The sequence below is a fragment of the Scyliorhinus torazame genome, chromosome 22 (genome assembly GCF_047496885.1).
Source record: "Scyliorhinus torazame isolate Kashiwa2021f chromosome 22, sScyTor2.1, whole genome shotgun sequence".
Classification (NCBI taxonomy): Eukaryota; Metazoa; Chordata; class Chondrichthyes; order Carcharhiniformes; family Scyliorhinidae; genus Scyliorhinus; species Scyliorhinus torazame.
In genome coordinates, this window is record NC_092728.1 from 38,056,971 (window position 1) to 38,083,298 (window position 26,328).

The window sequence follows — 26,328 nt, forward strand, 5'->3', positions numbered from 1 at the left end:
AATGCAAGAAACCAACGCCACATATTCCGAGGGTCAAGGCTTTAAATCTTAGCGGAGTATGTCTGACCCCATCAACTCGCCACAGCTGGGAAAATAACCTATTATTTCCAACAGCATAGGCCAGAGGTCCTTCCACACGCCCCAATCCCCAGGGAGAGGACTGGCACCGTGATCCCAATCCCCGGAAAGTTAACACCGATCCCCACACAAGCTGCCAGTATCAGACAGAAGGAATTCTATTCATTACAACCCAGTAATATCAAGTTACTGACGACTAGAAATAAAGGTAGCGGCTTTTATTGATAATTATTTTAATCAGCAGCTGAGAGTAGATTTGTCAGCTTGGACGCCGCGCAATCCCAGTTTCAGTCAGCAGCCTCAGGAACACATCTCACAGATTCCTCAAAACTGGACAGCACAGCTGAAAATTGCACACTTAACACATTTTCATCGCTCCTACACGGGGCACTATTAAACTCTGCTGTGTTCCCCATCTTAACCTTTACTCATTTACTGCTGTCGCCACTCATTCCTCATCCCAGGGGCGAGACAGTTGGCTTTTCCCATCTTGTACAGAAACCACTGGAAAATACCAGTGAGAGTGGCACTGAGCTGATCCACGTTCCATCATTTCCCTAAAAATCCAGGAATCACGGGAAAGATGCTGCACTGCATATTTAAAACATTTCTACATTTGTCACTGCCTGTGACAAACCATGTTTTTCTATAGTCATCCACCTGGCTGAAAATGTGCATATCCCCTTCTCGTCCATCAACTTCCCTCAACCAAAGTAAAACACCATAGGAAAAACAACTTTCCCTTAATTTTTGCCCCTATAATGCTCCACAGTACAACTATAGACAAGGGCACAGTCTCCATAGGAGAACAGAAAACCATCGCCGTGACTGCCCACAGACAGTAAGATTCTGTGTGGCTGGTGCCTAATCAGAAGCTTGGGTCAGCCAGCAGACTACCTGAACGAGGAGGAAGCAGTTGCCCTTGGTTGGTCAGTCAAATAGAACAATGGCAGTCCGTTTTCACAACTGATCAAACCATTGCCTGACAACTGGGGCATCAGCCTAGCTCAGAAAGAAATTCTTCCGAACAGAACCACCCTCTCGAGCTCGGAGCCTCCCAGAGTTACAGCTTCATGATATTATGCCCGTGATTATTCTTGGGCAACCCAAGTTTCAGTGGACATATTTGAAGAGCATCCCATAAACCACATCCTCAACCAATTGGAAATTCCGAATCATTCTCCTATTAAACATGAGTGGAGGCAGCGCGGTGGCACAATGGTTAGCACTGCTGCCTCACAGCGCCAAGGATCCAGGTTCGATCCCAGCTCTGGGTCACTGTCCGTGTGGAGTTTGCATGTTCTCCCCGTGTCTGTGTGGGTCTCACCCCCACAACCCAAGGCTGTGCAGGCTAGAAGGATTGGCCACGCTAAATTGTCCCTTAATAGGAAAAACTAAAAAAAAAAAAATTTTAAAACATGAATGGAATTTTACTCATTTAGGGATTTTGTTCTCCTTACACAGGTCAGTGACGGGGGTCGGGTGGGGGAACCCAGGTCAGTGACGGGTCGGGCGGGGGGGTACACAGGTCAGTGACGGGTCGGGCGGGGGGGTACACAGGTCAATGACAGGGGTCGGGCAGGGGGGTACACAGGTCAGTGACAGGGGTCGGGCGGGGGGTACACAGGTCACTACAGGGGTCAGGCGGGGGGGTACACAGGTCAGTGATGGGTCGAGCGGGGGGTACACAGGTCACTACAGGGGTCGGGTGGGGGGTACACAGGTCTGACGGGGGGGGTACACAGGTCACTACAGGGGTCGGGAGGGGGGTTACACAGGTCAGTGACGGGTCGGGCGGGTGGGGGGTACACAGGTCAGTGACAGGGGTCGGGCGGGGGGAGGTACACAGGTCAGTGACGGGGGTCGGGCGGGGGGTACACAGGTCAGTGACAGGGTTCGGGCGGGGGGGTACACAGGTCAGTGACGGGTCAGGTGGGGGGGTACACAGGTCAGTGACAGGGGTCGGGCGGGAGGGGTACACAGGTCAGTGACAGGGGTCGGGCGGGGGGGGGTACACAGGTCAGTGACGGGGGTCGGGCGGGGGGGTACACAGGTCAGTGAGGGGTAGGGCGGGGGGTACACAGGTCAGTGACAGGGGTCGGGCGGGGGGGTACACAGGTCAGTGACGGGGGGGTACACAGGTCAGTGAGGGGTCGGGCGGGGGGTTACACAGGTCAGTGAGGGGTCGGGCGGGGGGTTACACAGGTCAGTGACAGGCGTCGGGCGGGGGGGGTACACAGGTCAGTGAGGAGTCGGGCGGGGGGTTACACAGGTCAGTGACAGGCGTCGGGCGGGGGGGTACACAGGTCAGTGACGGGTCGGGCGGGGGGGGTACACAGGTCAGTGACGGGTCGGGCGGGGGGTACACAGGTCAGTGACGGGGGTCGGTCCGGGGGGGGGGGTACACAGATCAGTTGGGGGGGGGGGGGTATACAGGTCAATGACGGGGGTCGGGCGGGGGGGGTTACACAGGTCAGTGACAGGCGTCGGGCGGGGGGGGGTACACAGGTCAGTGAGGAGTCGGGCGGGGGGTTACACAGGTCAGTGACAGGCGTCGGGCGGGGGGGGTACACAGGTCAGTGACGGGTCGGGCGGGGGGGGTACACAGGTCAGTGACGGGTCGGGCGGGGGGTACACAGGTCAGTGACGGGGGTCGGTCCGGGGGGGGGGGTACACAGATCAGTTGGGGGGGGGGGTATACAGGTCAATGACGGGGGTCGGGCGGGGGGGGTACACAGGTCAGTGGCAGGGGTTGGGCAGGGGGGGTACACAGGTCAGTGACGGGGGTCGGTCCGGGGGGGGTACACAGATCAGTTGGGGGGGGGGGTACACAGGTCAATGACGGGGGTCGGGCGGGGGGGGTACACAGGTCAGTGGCAGGGGTCGGGCAGGGGGGGGTACACATGTCAGTGACAGGGGTCGGGCGGGGGGGGTACACAGGTCAGTGACAGGGGTCGGGTGGGGGGGGCGGGGTATAGATTTAAAGTGATTGGTAGTGAGATTAGAGGGGAAATGAGGAAAAATGTTTCACCCAGAGGGTTGTGGGGTCTGGAACTCGCTGTCTTAAAGAGGCAGAAAAGGTGTCTGGATATTCACCTCAGTTCCGTAACCTGCCGAGTTACACAGACCAAATTCTGGAAAGTGGGAGTAGACAGAGTGGCTCGTTTTTCACCCGGAACAGACACGATCGGCCGAGTGGCCTGTTTCTTTGCCGTAAGGTTTCTCTGATTCTGTAAAGGGGAGTCTCCCAGAATCTGCCATTCATCAACCTCACTGATCTTTAGTTGCAGACAAATAGCACATTCACCATAACACAGCCAATAAGCAGCAGACAACCCAGCAACAATGAATAGGCCACAGTGGACGCCTGTCCCATTCTTACCATAAATAACGTTTATGCTCTATAACTTCAGGATATTAGTAAAGAGAGGCCCCAGAAGAGCCAGCCCTGTGGGCAGAGCTGGATGGGTACACCTCGTCTGAGCTCCCAGCATGCGTGGTCTGTCATTCCATAGAAACGCTCCCAAACAGGTCTCGGACCACCCAGAGACATTAGAAACCACCTGGGAAATTCTATACGCACTCTCAGCATCCACCGCGCTCCTGCTGGTAACTACTACTGTGTAAAACTTATAAATTATTATATATTTCTTATCGAATAACGGTTGTTATCATACATGGGGTAAATAAACAGGACCAACACTCCACAATGTTCTGTTTTTGGAATCCTGAACACTGCTGACTCAAGCTTTGGACTTCCAACATAGGGTCCAAACTGGGTGGGATCTGATGGATTTGGTATGTGTTGGTTACATGTCCTTTCCTCTGTTAGTGTGCGTCACCTCCACGGTGAACACCATTGTCACTGGAAATATATCTCCATTCAAAAACAGACAAGCAATGGGAAAAGGATTAACGGCTCAGGATTTGAGAATGCTGCCTCCTGATCAGACACTGGCACAGAGTTATCCTGCGAATGAATAAAAAAGAAAAGCTGGACGAGACTCTGAGAGAACAGAGTTAAAGTTGTTGCAGTCTATGGGGGAACCATGTCCCTGTGATTGCTGCTACTATGAGTACTCTGTGCTGGGTTAAGCATACAATGCACAAACTGTTTAGGGTTTTTTTAATGCAGAATTGGAAGCAGCACATTGTGACGTGGCAGGGAGTCCATCATCGCAGGGACTTGGTCTCTTCTCGGGCTGGAGCTCACGGGCTGGAGAATTGGAAATAGGCAGGACAATGACAGCTGCTCACCCTCTCCCCCAAGGAACTTCGCGTTCCCATTGGCCAAGCTCGAGTAGATCAAGGTGGCAGGCAGGCCCAACTTCTGTTCACACTCAGCACACACCCTCACACTGACCCGTTCACACTCAGTGTAGGGGGGGCACAGACCCATGTTCACACTCAGTGTGGGGGGGGGATCCGAGCCCTGTTCACACTCAGTGTGAGGGGGGGATCCGAGCCCTGTTCACACTCAGTGTAGGGGGGGATCCGAGCCCTGTTCACACTCAGTGTAGGGGGGGATCCGAGCCCTGTTCACACTCAGTGTAGGGGGGGATCCGAGCCCTGTTCACACTCAGTGTGAGGGGGGATACAAGCCCTGTTCTCACACAGTGTGGGAGGAGGGATCCGAGCCCTGTTCACACTCAGTGTAAGGGGGGGGGCGCCGCATCCTGTTCACACTCGGTGTGAGGGGGCGTTGCGTCCTATTCACACTCAGTGTGACTGGGGGCTGAGCTCTGTTCACACTCAGTGGGGGGGGGTGCCGAGCCCTGTTAACACTCGGAGTGAAGGGGCATGCCGATCTCTGTTCACACTCAGTGTGAGGGGGGGCGCTGATCCCTGTTCACACTTGGTGTGAGGGGGGGTGCTGCGTCCTGTTCACACTCAGTGTGAGGGGGGCACCGCGTCCTGTTCACACAGTGTGAGGGGGGGCCGAGCCCTGTTCACACTCAGTGTGAGGGGGGGCCGAGCCCTGTCCACACTCAGTGGGGGGGAGGGCACGCCCTCTTCTCACACAGTGTGAGGGGGTGTGCGCCAAGCCCTGTTCACACTCAGTGTGACAGGGGGCTGATCCCTCTTCACACTCAGGGGGGGGGGGGGGTGCCGAGCCCTGTTAACACTCGGAGTGAAGGGGCACGCCGATCTCTATTCACACTCAGTGTGAGGAGGGGGGCGCTGATCCCTGTTCACACTCGGTGTGGGGGGGCACCGTGTCCTGTTCTCTCACAGTGTGAGGGTGTGTGCGCCAAGCCCTGTTCACACTCAGTGAGGGGGTGCGCCGGCCCTTGCTCACACTCAGTGAGGGGGTGCGCCGGCCCTTGCTCACACTCAGTGAGGGGGAAATGAGTACATCCACTGTGCCTCATCTCAAGCTGCTATTCTATTGTAACCAGGCACTCCTCTTCCATAGTGATGAAACAACCAGATATTTCTACCACTGCCACTGCATTTAACCAGAAACTCATCACACACTGAGTGCAGGAACTTGTTGTGTGCAGGGGCGATACAAACTGGAACTGTGTAAACTGCACGATGAGAATTTTACACTTCAATTAGTGCACAGAGCACTGACTCACAAAGTAACCAGCATTCAGAGGGACATTCCACACACATCAACCAAGTAACGGCGGCTACTGAATTGTTAAGAAGGCTGGTTACAGGTCAGTTAAATCCACAATGGCTTTGATGAAAATGCAGTCTTCACGTGAGTAATTATTCTTGCTGTCCAGTTTGTTGAGTGGACAGAAGAGTGGACAGCCACTGGCAATGTTCATCTCACTGACTGGCCTTTGGAACGATGAGGAGCTGATGTCTGGTCTGAACGCATCGATGACGTGCTCACGGTTAGTCTGATCCATTAACATAAGAGTTACCTGAGAACAAAGGTGGGAGCAAAGCAAAAGAATGAACTTGCATTTATAAACCGCACAGCTCTCAGCTGCTGGGATTATCCCGATGTAGTCACGGTTTACAATGGAGGTAACTCAGCAACCAATCAGTGCACAGTAATAGCCCAGAAATTCAAATAATCTCCATGTTATCTAATAGTTTGTGATGTGGGTTCAGGTACAAATATGGACAGAATACCCCCAGCACAGCTGTGACCAGCCAACATCACCCCCTCCTGCCCAGGCTAACCGCCCGCGACCCCTCCCCACCCCCCCCGTTAACCGCCCGCGACCCATCCCCACCCCCCCCCCGCGACCCATCCCCACCCCCCCCCCCCCCCCGCGACCCATCCCCACTCCCCCCCGCGACCCATCCCCACCCCCCCCCCCGCGACCCATCCCCACCCCCCCCGCGACCCATCCCCACCCCCCCCCGCGACCCATCCCCACCCCCCCCCCCGCGACCCATCCCCACCCCCCCCCGCGACCCATCCCCACCCCCCCCCCCCCGCGACCCATCCCCACCCCCCCGCTAACTGACCGCGACCCTTCCCACACCGGCGCGATCCCCCTCGATAACTGACCGTGACCCCTCACCACCCCCCCCGATAACCAACCGCGACCCCTCCCCACTACCCCGGATAACAGACCTTGACCCCTCCCCACCCCGCCGCTAACCGACCGTGCCCCCCCCTCCCCTGCTAATGACCGCGACCCCGCCCCTCTCTCCCCACTAACCAACCCCGACCCCATCCCATCTCCCACTGACAGACCGCGACCCCTTCCCAACCCCCACACCCGCTAACTGACCCCTTCCAACCCCCGCTAACCGACCCTGACCCCTCCCCACCCCCTGACAGACCGCAACCCCTCCCCAACCCCCACTAACTGATCCTGACCCCGATCCCTCCCCACCCCCACTAACCGACCCCTCCCATCCCCCCACTAACTGACCCTACCCCTGGTAACCGACCGGGCCCCTCCCCCCGTGGCTGCAGTGGTGGAGGCTGGAGTGCAATCTGCCGCCTGCCTCACCACCATGAACAAACTGCACGTACCCCAGCATATCTAGTGGATCAATACTGTGATCTCAAGCATGTAAGCCATTATTAGAACATAGAACATACAGCGCAGAAGGAGACCATTCGCCCCATTGAGTCTGCACCGACCCACTTAAGCCCTCACTTCCACCGTATCCCCGTAACCCAATAACCCCTCCGAACATTTTAGGACAATTTATCGTGGCCAATCCACCTAATCTGCACGTCTTTGGACTGTGGGAGGAAACCGGGGCACCCGGAGGAAACCCACGCAGACACGGGGCGAATGTTAAATCTCCACATAGACAGTCACCTGAGGTCGGAATTGAACCTGGGTCCCTGGCGCTGTCAGGCAGCAGTGCTAACCACTGTACCACCGTGGGGTGTCATTCAGACCTGGGGATACAGCATGTGGGATGGAGAATGAGGATCCCAGGTTTGATCTGTTGCTGTTTCCAGTTGGAAAAGAACAGGATGTGTCTCTTGTTCTTGGTGCCTCTGAGCAGCAGTCTGCTCCTTCTAGGAGGTATTTCTGTGCGGGGTGGGTGGGAATGAGACCAGGACTGGTTTTCCAGCATTCCAGCTGGAACTAACAATAGTTTGTGTTGAGATAGTACAGGGGTTCCCAAACTGGGTTCCGCAGAACTCGGGTGTCCTGGAAGAGGCCTCGAGGGGTTCCACTTGTTCTACCGTGCTGCCCTATTCGTGCTACAATATCGCTTCTCAGCCTTTTAGCCAAGATGAGCTTGGGATCTGGTATGTCTCTCTTGTGGGAGCCATGAGCTGGATTCAATTTGAGTTTGAATTGGTTTTTGGAGCAGGCAAGGAGCTGGATTGAGGGTTTGCCCCTGTCCACACTCTTGAGCTCTGGCTTTGTAATTCTGATAAAGTAATTTTTTTTTTTTTAAATTGTGCTACAATAACCACCTGAATCTGCATCACACGGCACAAGAATCTCTGAGCTAACACGGGCAGCACAAGTGGTTAGCACTGAGGCTTCACAGCGCCAGGATCCCAGGTTCGATTCCCCGCTGGGTCACTGTCTGTGCAGAGTCTGAACGTTCTCCCCGTGTCTGCGTGGGTTTCCTCCGGGTGCTCCGGTTTCCTCCCACAGTCCAAAGACGGCAGGTTAGGTGGATTGGCCATGATAAATTGCCCTTCGTGTCCAAAATGGTTCGGAGGTGTTATTGGGTTACAGGGATAGGGTGGAAGTGAGGGCTAACGTGGGTCAGTGCAGACTTGTAGGGCCGAATGGCCTCCTTCTGCACTGTATATTCTATGTTCTATGTTCTAACAGGAACGGGTCTCTATATGACTGCTGCAGCCCGGGCTCCACAAACACAGTGGAGTGAGAAGACAAGCCCACCTTTTGTTTGAAAGGCCACTTCAGTAAACTGTCGTAGTTTCCCCTCATAATGACAAAAAATAGGGACATGTGGGTTCCCCGGCCCACACCATCACCATTCAGATAGACTCGCAGACACATCTTGTATCCATATTTGCTGGTGTAGAAAGCTGAACAGTTTAAGACATAACAGTTAATATCAGAGGGCAAATCGAGGCAGAGCGAGACAATAAAGTCGACAATACAAGGCTAATATGAAACATTTCACTCCAGGGCCACCCGGCTGTGAACACAGTCATGAAAGTTCTAATTGGTCCCTTTTCCGTGGCGGAGATGAAAAGGTTTTGATGGTAAAGGTGCAAAGGTTCAATGACAAAAATGGAATCATCCTGATCCTAAGTTGGGTCGAATAAAGATCAAGTAGTTCCTGATGGTGTTTGATGGGGACAGTGTAGAGGGAGTTTTACTCGGTATCTAACACGGTACGGGAGCATAGTGGTTAGCACTGTTGCTTCACAGCGCCAGGGACCCAGGTTCAATTTCCGGCTTAGGTGACGGTGCGAAGTCTACACGTTCTCCCCATGTCTGCGTGGGTTTCCTCCGGGGGCTCTGGTTTCCTCCCACAAGTCCCGAAAGATGTGCTGTTAGGTGAATTGGACATTCTGAATTCTCGCTCCGTGTACCCGAACAGGCGCCGGAGTGTGGCGACTAGGGGCTTTTCACAGTAACTTCATTGCAGTGTTAATGTAAGCCTACTTGTGACAATAAAAATGCTTTACTCTGTATCTTTAAAATTTTTTTTTTTCAACAGAGTATCCAATTTTTTTTTTCCAATTAAGAACAATTTAGCGTGGCCAATTCACCTACGCTGCACATCTTTTTGGGTTGTGGGGGTGAGACTCACGCAGACACAGGGAGTTTGATGGGGACAGTGTAGAGGGAGCTTTACTCAGTATCTAACCCCATGCTATACCTATCCAGGGAGTGTTTGATATGGGCAGTGCAGAGGGAGCTTTACTCAGTATCTAACCCCATGCTATACCTATCCAGGGAGTGTTTGATATGGGCAGTGCAGAGGGAGCTTTACTCAGTATCTAACCCCGTGCCGTACCTGTCCTGGGAGTGTTTGATGGGGACAGTGTAGAGGGAGCTTTACTCTGTATCTAACCCCGTGCTGTACCTCTCCTGGGAGTGTTTGATGGGGACAGTATAGAGGGAGCTTTACTCTGTATCTAACCCCGTGCTGTACCTGTCCTGGGAGTGTTTGATGGGGACAGTGCAGAGGGAGCTTTACTCTGTATCTAACCCCGTGTTGTACCTGTCCTGGGAGTGTTTGATGGGGACAGTGTAGAGGGAGCTTTACTCTGTGTCCACCAGGGAGACTGACAAGACAAGGAAATACACAGTGAATGGTAGGACGCTAGGAAGTAAAGAGGACCAGAGGGACCTTGAGATGCCTGTCCAAAGACAGTGGCTAGATATGGTGGTTAAAAAGCCATTTGGGATACTTATATTCTATGCCTCGGCAGAGGAGGTAAGAGCAGGGTGGTTATGATGGAGCTGTATAAAACGCTGGTTAGGCCACAGCTGGAGTACTGTGTGCAGTTCTGGCCACCACACTATAGGAAACATGTGACTGCACTGAGGGTGCAGAGGAGATTCGTCAGGTTGCTGGCTGGAGCGTTTCAGCTATAGAGAGGCTGGTTAGGCTGGGGTTGTTTTCCTTGGAGCAGAGAAGGCTGAGGGGGGGCATGATCGAGGTGTATAAAATTAAGAGGGACACAGGGTGGACAAGAAGAAACCTTTCCCCTCAGTGCACAGGTCAATAACAAGAGGCGGGGCAGGTGTTCCATTCGGGACTAGATGCGAAAAACAGGGGGGTGGCTATGTTAGTGGGGAAGCGGGTAATGTTCGAGGCAAAGACTATAGTGGCGGATAACGGGGGCAGATACGTGATGGTGAGTGGCAAACTACAGGGGGAGACGGTGGTTTTGGTAAACGTATATGCCCCGAACTGGGATGATGCCAATTTTATGAGGCGGATGCTAGGACGCATCCCAGACCTAGAGATGGGAAAGCTGATAATGGGGGGAGATTTTAATACGGTGTTGGAACCAGGGCTGGATAGGTCGAAGTCCAGGACTGGAAGGAGGCCGGCAGCAGCCAAGGTACTTAAAGATTTTATGGAGCAGATGGGAGGTGTAGACCCGTGGAGATTTAGCAGACCTAGGAGTAAGGAGTTCTCGTTTTTCTCCTATGTCCATAAAGTCTACTCGCGAATAGACTTTTTTGTGCTGGGAAGGGCGTTGATCCCGAAGGTGAGGGGAACGGAGTATACGGCTATAGCCATTTCGGATCACGCTCCACACTGGGTAGACTTGGAGATAGGGGAGGAAACAGGAGGGCGCCCACCCTGGAGAATGGACATGGGACTAATGGCAGATGAGGGGGTGTGTCTAAGGGTGAGGGGGTGCATTGAAAAGTACTTGGAACTCAATGATAATGGGGAGGTCCAGGTGGGAGTGGTCTGGGAGGCGCTAAAGGCGGTGGTTAGAGGGGAGCTGATATCAATAAGGGCACATAAAGGGAAGCAGGAGAGTAAGGAACGGGAGCGGTTGCTGCAAGAACTTTTGAGGGTGGACAGACAATATGCGGAAGCACCGGAGGAGGGACTGTACAGGGAAAGGCAAAGGCTACATGTAGAATTTGACTTGCTGACTACGGGCACTGCAGAGGCACAATGGAGGAAGGCACAGGGTGTACAGTACGAATATGGGGAGAAGGCGAGCAGGTTGCTGGCACACCAATTGAGGAAAAGGGGAGCAACGAGGGAAATAGGGGGAGTGAGGGATGAGGAAGGAGAGATGGAGCGGGGAGCGGAGAGAGTGAATGGAGTGTTCAAGACATTTTATAAAAAATTATATGAAGCTCAACCCCCGGATGGGAGGGAGAGAATGATGGGCTTTTTGGATCGGCTGGAATTTCCCAAGGTGGAAGAGCAGGAAAGGGTGGGACTGGGAGCACAGATCGAGGTAGAAGAAGTGGTGAAAGGAATTAGGAGCATGCAGGCGGGAAAGGCCCCGGGACCGGATGGATTCCCAGTCGAATTCTATAGAAAATATGTGGACTTGCTCGCCCCGGTATTGACGAGGACCTTTAATGAGGCAAAGGAAAGGGGACAACTGCCCCCGACTATGTCTGAAGCAACGATATCGCTTCTCTTAAAGGAGGAAAAGGACCCGCTACAATGCGGGTCCTATAGACCTATTTCCCTCCTAAATGTAGATGCCAAGATCCTGGCCAAGGTAATGGCAATGAGAATAGAGGAATGTGTCCCGGGGGTGGTCCACGAGGACCAAACGGGGTTTGTGAAGAGGAGACAGCTGAACACGAATATACGGAGGCTGTTAGGGGTAATGATGATGCCCCCACCAGAGGGGGAAACGGAGATAGTAGTGGCGATGGATGCCGAGAAAGCATTTGATAGAGTGGAGTGGGATTATTTGTGGGAGGTGTTGAGGAGATTTGGTTTTGGAGAGGGGTATGTTAGATGGGTGCAGCTGTTGTTTGGGCCCCGATGGCGAGCGTGGTCACGAATGGACGGGGATCTGCATATTTTCGGCTCCATAGAGGGACAAGGCAGGGATGCCCTCTGTCCCCATTATTGTTTGCACTGGCGATTGAGCCCCTGGCGATAGCGTTGAGGGGTTCCAAGAAGTGGAGGGGAGTACTTAGAGGAGGAGAAGAACACCGGGTATTTTTGTATGCGGACGATTTGTTACTATATGTGGCAGACCCGGCGGAGGGGATGCCAGAAATAATGCGGATACTTGGGGAGTTTGGGGATTTTTCAGGGTATAAATTGAACATGGGGAAAAGTGAGTTGTTTGTGGTGCATCCAGGGGAGCAGAGTAGAGAAATAGAGGTCCTACCGTTGAGGAAGGTAACAAGGGACTTTGTTACCTGGGGATCCAGATAGCCAAGAATTGGGGCACATTGCATAGGTTAAATTTAACGCGGTTGGTGGAACAAATGGAGGAGGATTTCAAGAGATGGGATATGGTATCCCTGTCACTGGCAGGGAGGGTGCAGGCGGTTAAGATGGTGGTCCTCCCGAGATTCCTCTTTGTGTTTCAGTGCCTCCCGGTGGTGATCACAAAGGCTTTTTTAAAAAGGATTGAAAAGAGCATCATGGGTTTTGTGTGGACCGGGAAGACCCCAAGAGTGAGGAAGGGATTCTTACAGCGTAGCAGGGATAGGGGGGGGGCTGACACTACTGAGCCTAAGTGGGTAGTGGGCCGCTAATATTTCAATGGTGAGTAAGTGGATGGGAGAGGAGGAGGGAGCGGCGTGGAAGAGATTAGAGAGGGCGTCCTGTAGGGGGACTAGCCTACAGGCTATAGTGACAGCCCCATTGTCGTTCTCACCGAGGAACTACACCACAAGCCCGGTGATGGTGGCTACACTGAAGATTTGGGGACAGTGGAGATGGCATAGGGGAAAGACTGGAGCCTTGGGGGGGTCCCCGATAAGAAACAACCATAGGTTTGCCCCGGGGGGAATGGATGGGGGATATGGAATGTGACAAAGAGCAGGAATAACGCAACTGAAAGATCTGTTTGTGGATGGGAAGTTCGCGAGTCTGGGAGCGCTGACCGAGAAATATGGTTTGCCCCAAGGGAATGCATTCAGGTATATGCAACTGAGGGCTTTTGCGAGGCAACAGGTGAGGGAATTCCCGCAGCTCCCGACACAAGAGGTGCAGGACAGAGTGATCTCAAAGACATGGGTGGGGGATGGTAAGGTGTCAGATATATATAGGGAAATGAGGGACGAAGGGGAGACTATGGTAGATGAACTAAAAGGGAAATGGGAAGAAGAGCTGGGGGAGGAGATCGAGGAGGGGCTGTGGGCAGATGCCCTAAGCAGGGTAAACTCGTCGTCCTCGTGTGCCAGGCTAAGCCTGATTCAGTTTAAGGTATTACACAGGGCGCATATGACTGGAGCACGGCTCAGTAAATTTTTTGGGGTGGAGGATAGGTGTGCGAGGTGCTCGAGAAGCCCAGCGAATCATACCCATATGTTTTGGTCATGCCCGGCACTACAGGGGTTTTGGAAGGGGGTGACAAAGGTGCTTTCAAAAGTAGTGGGGGTCCGGGTCGAACCAAGCTGGGGGTTGGCTATATTTGGGGTTGCACAAGAGCCGGGAGTGCAGGAGGCGAGAGAGGCCGATGTTTTGGCCTTTGCGTCCCTAGTAGCCCGGCGCAGGATATTGCTAATGTGGAAAGAAGCCAAGCCCCCGGGGGTGGAGACCTGGATAAATGACATGGTGGGGTTTATAAAGCTAGAGCGGATTAAGTTCGTTCTAAGGGGGTCGGCTCAAGGGTTCACCAGGCGGTGGCAACCGTTCGTCGAATACCTCGCAGAAAGATAGATGGAATGGAAAAAGAAGGCAGCAGCAGCAGCCCAGGATCAGGGGGGGGGAGGAACCAGAAGGACTCTCAGGGTTGTTAATATATACTGTATAATATGTATAGGTCGTTGCTATAGATAATTATATATTGGACTGTTAAATTATATTTTTGGAGAGTGTTACTTGTGATAAGGCAGTTGCCAATTAGGGCTAGTTTTCATTTTTGTTATTTATTATTTATTCATTTTCTGTTTATAAAATAGGTCATTGTTATTTGTGTTGTTATAATATTGTGTAAAGGAGGCACAATGTACTGTGTTGGTTGACCAAACATTTTCAATAAAATATATTTTTTTAAAAAATAACCAAGAGGCATAGATTAACGGTAATGGGAGCAGGTTCAGAGAGGATTTGAGGATGGTGAGAATCTGAAAGTCACTGCTTGAAAGAGTGGTGGAGGCAGGAACCTCACAACATTTCAGAAGTATTTAGATGAGGCCTTGAAACACCACAGCAGTCAAGGCGACCGACTAAGTGCTGGAAAATAGGATTAGAATGGATAGGTGCTTGATGGCCAGCATAGACACGATGAGCGAAGGGCCTCTTTCTGTGCTGTAAAACTCTATCACTCTCTAATTCTGTGATGTACCTTTCTTTGGGAATGAGTAATACGGGACCTGGGTGCGGAGCTGGAAAACTTAGAGGGGTCGCTCTTCTCTAAACTTCCACACTTCCATAAATTATTCCAGAAATACACAGCAAGGATGCCAGGTAATGATGGAAGTGAAGTCTACAGGTGAGACACCTCAAGGGTGCAAAGTACTGCTTTCTGACTCCTTGTTCAGGGTCACAGCTATCAATGAGCAGCAGCTTTTCAGCATCAATGATAGAATCAAGGATCAGAGGCAGGCAAGTACAATCTTTTATGTCACATCCAAGGCACAACTGAGGTGGGGGTGGGGGAGGAAACTGCGCAGTGACCACCGAGGTTTGGGGGAGAGTGGGGATGACGTTATTCGTTTATTGAAAATCACCTGAAGCCCAGCATTTAATGCCCTTGAGAAGGTGGTGGTGAGTTGTCTTCTTGAACCGCTGCAGCGACATTGTTAATGCAGCGTCATTGTTAATGCAGTGTGGAATGCAGCGTCATTGTTAATGCAGTGTGGAATGCAGCGTCATTGTTAATGCAGTGTGGAATGCAGCGTCATTGTTAATGCTGTGTGGAATGCAGCGTCATTGTTAATGCAGTGTGGGATGCAGCGACATTGTTAATGCAGTGTGGGATGCAGCGTCATTGTTAATGCAGTGTGGGATGCAGCAACATTGCTAAGGCAGTGTGGAATGCAGCGTCATTGTTAATGCAGTGTGGGATGCAGCAACATTGCTAATGCAGTGTGGAATGCAACTACATTGTTAATGCAATGTGGGATGCAGCGACATTGTTAATGCAATGTGGGATGCAGCGACATTGTTAATGCAGTGTGGAATGCAACGACATTGTTAATGCAGTGTGGAATGCAACGACATTGTTAATGCAGTGTGGGATGCAGCGACATTGTTAATGCAGTGTGGGATGCAGCAACATTGTTAATGCAGTGTGGGATGCAGCGACATTGTTAATGCGACATTGTTAATGGAATGTGGAATGCAGCAACATTGTTAATGCAGTGTGGAATGCAGCGACATTGTTAATACAGTGTGGGATGCAGCGACATTGTTAATGCATTGTGGGATGCAGCGACATTGTTAATGCAGTGTGAAATGCAACATTGTTAATGCAATTTGGGATGCAGCGACATTGTTAATGCAGTGTGGAATGCAATGACATTGTTAATGCAGTGTTCGATGCAGCGACATTATTAATGCAGTGTGGAATGCAGCAACATTGTTAATGCGACATTGTTAATGGAATGTGGAATGCAGCGTCATTGTTAATGCACTGTGGAATGCAACGATATTGTTAATGCAGTGTGGAATGCAGCAACAGTGCTAAGGCAGTGTGGAATGCAGCGACATTGTTAATGCAGTGTGGAATGCAACGACATTGTTAATGCAGTGTGGAATGCAGCAACATTGTTAATGCAGTGTGGAATGCAATGACATTGTTAATGCAGTGTGGAATGCAACGACATTGTTAATGCAGTGTGGGATGCAGCGACATTGTTAATGCGACATTGTTAATGGAATGTGGAATGCAACAACGTTGTTAATGCAATGTGGGATGTAGCGACATTGTTAATGCAATGTGGGATGCAGCGACATTGTTAATGCAGTGCAGAATGCAACGACATTGTTAATGCAGTGTGGAATGCAACGACATTGTTAATGCAGTGTGGGATGCAGCGACATTGTTAATGCAGTGTGGGATGCAGCAACATTGTTAATGCAGTGTGGGAAGCAGCGACATTGTTAATGCAGTGTGGGATGCAGCGACATTGTTAATGCGACATTGTTAATGGAATGTGGAATGCAGCAACATTGTAAATGCAGTGTGGAATGCAACAACATTGTTAATGCAGTGTGGAATGCAGCAACATTGTTAATGCAGTGTGGGATGCAGCGACATTGTTAATGCAGTGTGGGATGCAGCGACATTGTTAATGCAGTGTGGAATGCAACAACATTGTTAATACAGAGTGGGATGCAGCGACATTGTTAATGCATTGTGGGATGCAGCGACATTGTTAATGCTGTGTGAAATGCAACATTGTTAATGCAGTGTGGGATGCAGCGACATTGTTAATGCAGTGTGGAATGCAACAACATTGTTAATACAGTGTGGGATGCAGCGACATTGTTAGTGCATTGTGGGATGCAGCGACATTGTTAATGCAGTGTGAAATGCAACATTGTTAATGCAATGTGGGATGCAGCGACATTGTTAATGCAGTGTGGAATGCAATGACATTGTTATTGCAGTGTCGGATGCAGCGACATTATTAATGCAGTGTGGGATGCAGCGACATTGTTAATGGAATGTGGAATGCAGCGACATTGTTAATGCAGTGTGGAATGCAACAAGATTGTTAATGCAGTGTGGGATGCAGCAACATTGTTAATGCAGTGTGGGATGCAGCAACATTGTTAATGTGACATTGTTAATGGAATGTGGAATGCAGCGACATTGTTAATGCAATGACATTGTTAATGCAGTGTGGAATTCAGCAACATTGCTAATGCAGTGTGGAATGCAGCGACATTGTTAATGTAGTGTGGGATGCAGCGACATTGTTAATGGAATGTGGAATGCAGCGACATTGTTAATGCAATGTGGGATGCAGCGACATTGTTAATGCAGTGTGGAATGCAACGACATTGTTAATGCAGTGTGGGATGCAGCGACATTGTTAATGCAGTGTGGGATGCAGCGACATTGTTAATGCAGTGTGGGATGCAGCGACATTGTTAATGCGACATTGTTAATGGAATGTGGAATGCAGTGACATTGTTAATGCAGTGTGGAATGCAACGACATTGTTAATGGAGTGTGGAATGCAGCGACATTGTTAATGCAGTGTGGGATGCAGCGACATTGTTAATGGAATGTGGAATGCAGCGACATTGTTAAGTCAGCGTGGAATGCAGCGACATTGTTAAAGCAGTGTGGAATGCAGCGACATTGTTAATGCAGTGTGGAATGCAACGACATTGTTAATGCAGTGTGGAATGCAACGACATTGTTAATGCAGTGTGGAATGCAACTACATTGTTAATGCAATGTGGGATGCAGCGACATTGTTAATGCAATGTGGGATGCAGCGACATTGTTAATGCAGTGTGGAATGCAACGACATTGTTAATGCAGTGTGGAATGCAACGACATTGTTAATGCAGTGTGGGATGCAGCGACATTGTTAATGCAGTGTGGGATGCAGCAACATTGTTAATGCAGTGTGGGATGCAGCGACATTGTTAATGCGACATTGTTAATGGAATGTGGAATGCAGCAACATTGTTAATGCAGTGTGGAATACAGCGACATTGTTAATGCAGTGTGGAATGCAGTGACATTGTTAATGCAGTGTGTGATGCAGCGACATTGTTAATGCAGTGTGGAATGCAACAACATTGTTAATACAGTGTGGGATGCAGCGACATTGTTAATGCATTGTGGGATGCAGCGACATTGTTAATGCAGTGTGAAATGCAACATTGTTAATGCAATTTGGGATGCAGCGACATTGTTAATGCAGTGTGGAATGCAATGACATTGTTAATGCAGTGTTCGATGCAGCGACATTATTAATGCAGTGTGGAATGCAGCAACATTGTTAATGCGACATTGTTAATGGAATGTGGAATGCAGCGTCATTGTTAATGCACTGTGGAATGCAACGATATTGTTAATGCAGTGTGGAATGCAGCAACAGTGCTAAGGCAGTGTGGAATGCAGCGACATTGTTAATGCAGTGTGGAATGCAACGACATTGTTAATGCAGTGTGGAATGCAGCAACATTGTTAATGCAGTGTGGAATGCAATGACATTGTTAATGCAGTGTGGAATGCAACGACATTGTTAATGCAGTGTGGGATGCAGCGACATTGTTAATGCGACATTGTTAATGGAATGTGGAATGCAACAACGTTGTTAATGCAATGTGGGATGTAGCGACATTGTTAATGCAATGTGGGATGCAGCGACATTGTTAATGCAGTGCGGAATGCAACGACATTGTTAATGCAGTGTGGGATGCAGCGACATTGTTAATGCGACATTGTTAATGGAATGTGGAATGCAGCAACATTGTAAATGCAGTGTGGAATGCAACAACATTGTTAATGCAGTGTGGAATGCAGCAACATTGTTAATGCAGTGTGGGATGCAGCGACATTGTTAATGCAGTGTGGAATGCAACGACATTGTTAATGCAGTGTGGGATGCAGCGACATTGTTAATGCAGTGTGGGATGCAGCAACATTGTTAATGCAGTGTGGGAAGCAGCGACATTGTTAATGCAGTGTGGGATGCAGCGACATTGTTAATGCGACATTGTTAATGGAATGTGGAATGCAGCAACATTGTAAATGCAGTGTGGAATGCAACAACATTGTTAATGCAGTGTGGAATGCAGCAACATTGTTAATGCAGTGTGGGATGCAGCGACATTGTTAATGCAGTGTGGGATGCAGCGACAATGTTAATGCAGTGTGGAATGCAACAACATTGTTAATACAGAGTGGGATGCAGCGACATTGTTAATGCATTGTGGGATGCAGCGACATTGTTAATGCTGTGTGAAATGCAACATTGTTAATGCAGTGTGGGATGCAGCGACATTGTTAATGCAGTGTGGAATGCAACAACATTGTTAATACAGTGTGGGATGCAGCGACATTGTTAGTGCATTGTGGGATGCAGCGACATTGTTAATGCAGTGTGAAATGCAACATTGTTAATGCAATGTGGGATGCAGCGACATTGTTAATGCAGTGTGGAATGCAATGACATTGTTATTGCAGTGTCGGATGCAGCGACATTATTAATGCAGTGTGAAATGCAATGACATTGTTATTGCAGTGTCGGATGCAGCGACATTGTTAATGCAGTGTGGGATGCAGCGACATTGTTAATGCGACATTGTTAATGGAATGTGGAATGCAGCGACATTGTTAATGCAGTGTGGAATGCAACAAGATTGTTAATGCAGTGTGGGATGCAGCAACATTGTTAATGCAGTGTGGGATGCAGCAACATTGTTAATGTGACATTGTTAATGGAATGTGGAATGCAGCGACATTGTTAATGCAGTGTGGAATTCAGCAACATTGCTAATGCAGTGTGGAATGCAGCGACATTGTTAATGTAGTGTGGGATGCAGCGACATTGTTAATGCAACATTGTTAATGGAATGTGGAATGCAGCAACATTGTTAATGCAGTGTGGAATGCAGTGACGGTGTTAATGCAGCGACATTGCTAATGCAGTGTATGATGCAGCGACATGGTTAAAGCAGTGTGGAACGCAGGGTCGGTGTTAATGCAGCGACATTGCTAATGCAGTGTATGATGCAGCGACATTGTTAATGCAGTGTGGGTTGCAGCGACATTGTTAATGCAGTGTGGAATGCAGCGACATTTTTAATGCAGTGTGGAATGCAGCGACATTTTTATTGCAGTGTGGAATGCAGCGACGGTGTTAATGCAGCGTGGAATGCAATGACATCGTTAATGCAGTGTGGAATGCAATGACATCGTTAATGCAGTGGGGAATGCAGCGACATTGTTAACGCAGTGTGGGATGCAGGGACGGTGTTAATGCAGAGACATTGCTAATGCAGTGTATGATGCAGCGACATTGCTAATGCAGTGTGGAATGCAGCGACATTGTTAATGCAGTGTGGGATGCAGCAACATTGTTAATGCAACATTGTTAATGGAATGTGGAATGCAGCAACATTGTTAATGCAGTGTGGAATGCAGCGACATTGTTAATGCAGTGTGGAATGCAACGACATTGTTAATGCAGTGTGGAATGCAGCGACGGTGTTAATGCAGCGACATTGCTAATGCAGTGTATGATGCAGCGACATGGTTAATGCAGTGTGGGATGCAGCGACACTGTTAATGCAGCAACATTGTTAATGCAGTGTGGAATGCAGCGACATTTTTACTGCAGTGTGGAATGCAGCGACGGTGTTAATGCAGCGTGGAATGCAATGACATCGTTAATGCAGTGTGGGATGCAGCGACATTGTTAATGCAGTGTGGGATGCAGCAACATTGTTAATGTGACATTGTTAATGGAATGTGGAATGCAGCAACATTGTTGATGCAGTGTGGAATGCAACGACATTGTTAATGCAGTGTGGAATGCAACGACATTGTTAATGCAGTGTGGAATGCAGCGACGGTGTTAATGCAGCGACATTGCTAATGCAGTGTATGATGCAGCGACATGGTTAATGCAGTGTGGGATGCAGCGACACTGTTAATGCAGCAACATTGTTAATGCAGTGTGGAATGCAGCGACATTTTTACTGCAGTGTGGAATGCAGCGACGGTGTTAATGCAGCGTGGAATGCAATGACATCGTTAATGCAGTGTGGGATGCAGCGACATTGTTAATGCAGTGTGGGATGCAGCAACATTGTTAATGTGACATTGTTAATGGAATGTGGAATGCAGCAACATTGTTGATGCAGTGTGGAATGCAACGACATTGTTAATGCAGTGTGGAATGCAACGACATTGTTAATGCAGTGTGGAATGCAGCAACATTGTTAATGCAGTGTGGAATGCAACGACATTGTTAATGCAGTGTGGAATGCAGCAACATTGTTAATGCAGTGTGGGATGCAGCGACATTGTTAATGCAGTGTGGGATGCAGCGACATTGTTAATGCAGTGTGGGATGCAGCGACATTGTTAATGCAGTGTGGGATGCAGCGACATTGTTAATGCGACATTGTTAATGCAGTGTGGGATGCAGCGACATTGTTAATGCGACATTGTTAATGGAATGTGGAATGCAGTGACATTGTTAATGCAGTGTGGAATGCAACAACATTGTTAATGCAGTGTGAAATGCAACGACATTGTTAATGCAGCGTGGGATGCAGCGACATTGTTAATGCAGTGTGAAATGCAACGACATTGTTAATGCAGTGTGGGATGCAGCAACATTGTTAATGCAGTGTGGAATGCAACAACATTGTTAATGCAGTGTGGGATGCAGCGACATTGTTAATGCAGTGTGAAATGCAACGACATTGTTAATGCAGTGTGGGATGCAGCAACATTGTTAATGCAGTGTGGAATGCAACAACATTGTTAATGCAGTGTGGGATGCAGCGTCATTGTTAATGCAATGTGGAATGAAGCATCATTCCACACTGCACGGAAGCCTTGTGGATAGCACAATTGCTTCACAGCTCCAGGGTCCCAGGTTCGATTCCAGCTTGGGTCACTGTCTGTGCGGAGTCTGCGTGTGTTCCCCGTGTGTTCGTGGGTTTCCTCCGGGTGCTCCGGTTTCCTCCCACAGTCCAAAGATGTGCAGGTTAGGTGGATTGGCCATGATAAATTGCCCTTAGTGTCCACAATTGCCCTTAGTGTTGGGTGGGGTTACTGGGTTATGGGGATAGGGTGGCGGTGTTACCCTTGGGTAGGGTGCTCTTTCCAAGAGCCTGTGCAGACTCGATGGGCCGAATGGCCTCCTTCTGCACTGTAAATTCTATGATAATCATTGTTAATGCAGTGCGGAATGCAGTGACAATACAGCAGTGTGCAGGAGGGTTTCCTGAAACAATATGTTGACAGGCCAACAAGAGGCGAGGCCACGTTGGATTTGGTTTTGGGTAATGAACCAGGCCAGGTGTTGGATTTGGAGGTAGGAGAGCACTTCGGTGACGTTTACGTTAATGATGGAAAGGGATAAGTATACACCGCAGGGCAAGAGTTATAGCTGGGGGAAGGGCAATTATGATGCCATTAGACGTGACTTGGGGGGGATAAGGTGGAGACGTAGGCTGCAAGTGTTGGGCACACTGGATAAGTGGGGCTTGTTCAAGGATCAGCTTGTGTGTTCTTGATAAGTATGTACCAGTCAGGCAGGGAGGAAGGCGTCGAGCGAGGGAACCGTGGTTTACCAAGGAAGTGGAATCTCTTGTTAAGAGGAAGAAGGAGGCCTATGTGAAGATGAGGTGTGAAGTTTCAGTTGGGGCGATGGATAGTTACAAGGTAGCGAGGAAGGATCTAAAGAGAGAGCTAAGACGAGCAAGGAGGGGACATGAGAAGTATTTGGCAGGAAGGATCAAGGAAAACCCAAAAGCTTTCTATAGGTATGTCAGGAATAAGCGAATGACTAGGGAAAGAGTAGGATCAGTCAAGGACAGGGATGGGAAATTGTGTGTGGAGTCTGAAGAGATAGGCGAGATACTAAATGAATATTTTTCGTCAGTATTCACTCAGGAAAAAATAATGTTGTGGAGGAGAATGCTGAGCCCCAGGCTAATAGAATAGATGGCATTGAGGTACGTAGGGAAGAGGTGTTGGCAATTCTGGACAGGCTTAAAATAGATAAGTCCCCAGGACCTGATGGGATTTATCCTAGGATTCTCTGGGAGGCCAGGGAAGAGATTGCTGGACCTTTGGCTTTGATTTTTATGTCATCATTGGCTACAGGAATAGTGCCAGAGGACTGGAGGTCAGCAAATGTGGTCCCTTTGTTCAAAAAGGGGAGCAGAGACAACCCCCGGCAACTATAGACCGGTGAGCCTCACGTCTGTAGTGGGTAAAGTCTTGGAGGGGATTATAAGAGACAAGATTTATAATCACCTAGATAGGAATAATATGATCAGGGATAGTCAGCATGGCTTTGTGAAGGGTAGGTCATGCCTCACAAACCTTATCGAGTTCTTTGAGAAGGTGACTGAACTGGTAGATGAGGGTAGAGCAGTTGATGTGGTGTATATGGATTTCAGCAAAGCGTTTGATAAGGTTCCCCACGGTAGGCTATTGCAGAAAATACGGAGGCTGGGGATTGAGGGTGATTTAGAGATGTGGATCAGAAATTGGCTAGCTGAAAGAAGACAGAGGGTGGTGGTTGATGGGAAATGTTCAGAATGGAGTAGTCACAAGTGGAGTACCACAAGGATCTGTTCTGGGGCCGTTGCTGTTTGTCATTTTTATCAATGACCTAGAGGAAGGCGCAGAAGGGTGGGTGAGTAAATTTGCAGACGACACTAAAGTCGGTGGTGTTGTCGATAGTGTGGAAGGATGTAGCAGGTTACAGAGGGATATAGATAAGCTGCAGAGCTGGGCTGAGAGGTGGCAAATGGAGTTTAATGTAGAGAAGTGTGAGGTGATTCACTTTGGAAGGAATAACAGGAATGCGGAATATTTGGCTGATGGTAAAGTTCTTGAAAGTGTGGATGAGCAGAGGGATCTAGGTGCCCATGTACATAGATCCCTGAAAGTTGCCACCCAGGTTGATAGGGTTGTGAAGAAGGCCTATGGAGTGTTGGCCTTTATTGGTAGAGGGATTGAGTTCCGGAGTCGGGAGGTCATGTTGCAGCTGTACAGAACTCTGGTACGGCCGCATTTGGAGTATTGCGTACAGTTCTGGTCACCGCATTATAGGAAGGACGTGGAGGCTTTGGAGCGGGTGCAGAGGAGATTTACCAGGATGTTGCCTGGTATGGAGGGAAAATCTTATGAGGAAAGGCTGATGGACTTGAGGTTGTTTTCGTTGGAGAGAAGAAGGTTAAGAGGAGACTTAATAGAGGCATACAAAATGATCAGAGGGTTAGATAGGGTGGACAGTGAGAGCCTTCTCCCGCGGATGGAAATGGCTGGCACGAGGGGACATAACTTTAAACTGAGGGTTAATAGATATAGGACAGAGGTCAGAGGTAGGTTCTTTACGCTAAGAGTAGTGAGGCCGTGGAATGCCCTACCTGCTACAGTAGTGAACTCGCCAACATTGAGGGCATTTAAAAGTTTATTGGATAAACATATGGATGATAATGGCATAGTGTGGGTTAGATGGCTTTTGTTTCGGTGCAACATCGTGGGCCGAAGGGCCTGTACTGCGCTGTATCGTTCTATGTTCTAATAACATTGTTAATGCAGTGTGGAATGCAACGACATTGTTAATGCTGTGTGGAATGCAGCGACATTGTTAATGCTGTGTGGAATGTAGCGTCATTGTTAACGCAGTGTGCAATGCAGCGACATTGTTAATGCAGTGTGGAATGCAGCGACATTGTTAATGCTGTGTGGAATGCAGCGACATTGTTAATGCAGTGTGGAATGCAGCGACAATAACATTGTTAATGCAGTGTGGGATGCAGCGACATTGCTAATGCAGTGTGGAATGCAGCGACAATAACATTGTTAATGCAGTGTGGGATGCAGCGACATTGCTAATGCAGTGTGGAATGCAGCGACATTGTTAATGCAGTGTGGAATGCAGCGACATTGCTAATGCAGTGTGGAATGCAGCGACATTGTTAATGCTGTGTGGGATGCAGCGACATTGTTAATGCAGTGTGCAATGCAGCGACATTGTTAATGCTGTGTGGAATGCCTGTTACAGCTCCCACTCTCCCCATTATAGTTCTGACCCACCTGTTGCAGCTCTCCCCCACCTGTTACAGCTCCCCCTGCTCATTACAGCTCACCCTCTCCCTTGTTACAGCTCCCATTCTGCCCATTACAGCTCCCAATCCCCCCATTACAGCTCCGCCCCACACATTACAGCTCCACCCCACCCTTTTACAGCTTCTCCCCCAGGTACAGCACCCGCTATCCATTACAGTTTCTCCCATCCATTACAGCTGCCACCTGCATTACTGCTAACCCATTACAGATCCTCCCTGTCCCCCTGTTAAGCTCCCCTACCCTTACAGCTCCCTGCTGCGTTACAGCCCGCCTACCTGTTACAGCCCACCCACCTGTTACAGTCCCCCCCAGTACATCTCCTGTAAACCCTGCTCCTCTGGGGTCTCCCCATTTCCAATATATTTACAATTGAAAGGTTGGCTTCCAGATTGCATTGCCCTGTTGGGCGATCCCATTTCATATCCTCGATTGTGAGAAGTGTTAATCTGACTGAAATTTTTTAATGCAAGCACCTTTCCACACGTTATGGTCATGCATATTGAGAGGAATTCAATGAGAGTAACATGGAGCTAACCTGGGGAGAATATGGCAGGTGACCGCTGGGACTTCGCATCCTGCCTCCTCCTATTAAAATCCGATATTCTCCAAATAAAGTTTCCATTGTCAGTACTGTACTCGAGTGCATGAAACTTCAGCTCCAGTTCCGCTATGGCCAGGTCCTTCAGGGCTGTGGCACGCTCCATCTGGCGCACCTGAGAGACAGCAACAAGTTTACAGATGGACAGGCAAGACATGTAGACAAGCATTTCTGACTGTGGTATTTTCAGTGATACCAGGGATCAGCACTAGGGTTCAGCTGAAGAAGAGGATGTGTTACATAGTTGTCTCCCTCTGTTACTGGGCGTAAACAATTCGACATCATAGCCTTTAAAATATGTAGGGAGAGAGAATTCAGAGCTGTATAACACTGGGGTACAGTACTGGTGGGAACAGGTCTGTCACTGTATAACACTGGGGTACAGTACTGGTGGGGTTTGGTCTGTCACTGTATAATGCTGGGGTACAGTACTGGTGGGGACGGGTCTGTCACTGTATAACACTGGGGTACAGTACCGGTGGGGACGGGTCTGTCACTGTGTAACACCGGGGTACAGTACTGGTGGGAACAGGTCTGTCACTGTATAACACTGGGGTACAGTACTGGTGGGGACGGGTCTGTCACTGTATAACACTGGGGTACAGTACTGGTGGGGTTTGGTCTGTCACTATAATGCTGGGGTACAGTACTGGTGGGGACGGGTCTGTCGCTGTATAACACTGGGGTACAGTACCGGTGGGGACGGGTCTGTCACTGTGTAACACCGGGGTACAGTACTGGTGGGAACAGGTCTGTCACTGTATAACACTGGGGTACAGTACTGGTGGGGACGGGTCTGTCACTGTATAACACTGGGATACAGTACTGGTGGGGACGGGTCTGTCACTGCATAACACTG

The 26,328-nt window shown here is 49.6% G+C and overlaps 1 protein-coding gene across 3 annotated transcripts in view; it reads right to left on the reverse strand.

Moving 5' to 3' along the window:
* Window positions 1-4,186: 4,186 nt before the first annotated feature.
* Window positions 4,187-26,328, reverse strand: part of traf2b (Tnf receptor-associated factor 2b) — a 172,399-nt gene continuing 150,257 nt past the window's right edge. For all 3 annotated transcript variants that reach the window (XM_072488070.1, XM_072488071.1, XM_072488069.1), the window contains 3 exons: window positions 25,407-25,584; window positions 8,379-8,527; window positions 4,187-5,957 (listed from right to left, as the gene is read on the reverse strand). In XM_072488070.1, coding sequence (XP_072344171.1) covers window positions 5,739-5,957; window positions 8,379-8,527; window positions 25,407-25,584 — 546 coding nt within the window. In that variant the 3' untranslated portion in view covers window positions 4,187-5,738. The remainder of the gene's footprint in view (window positions 5,958-8,378; window positions 8,528-25,406; window positions 25,585-26,328) is intronic.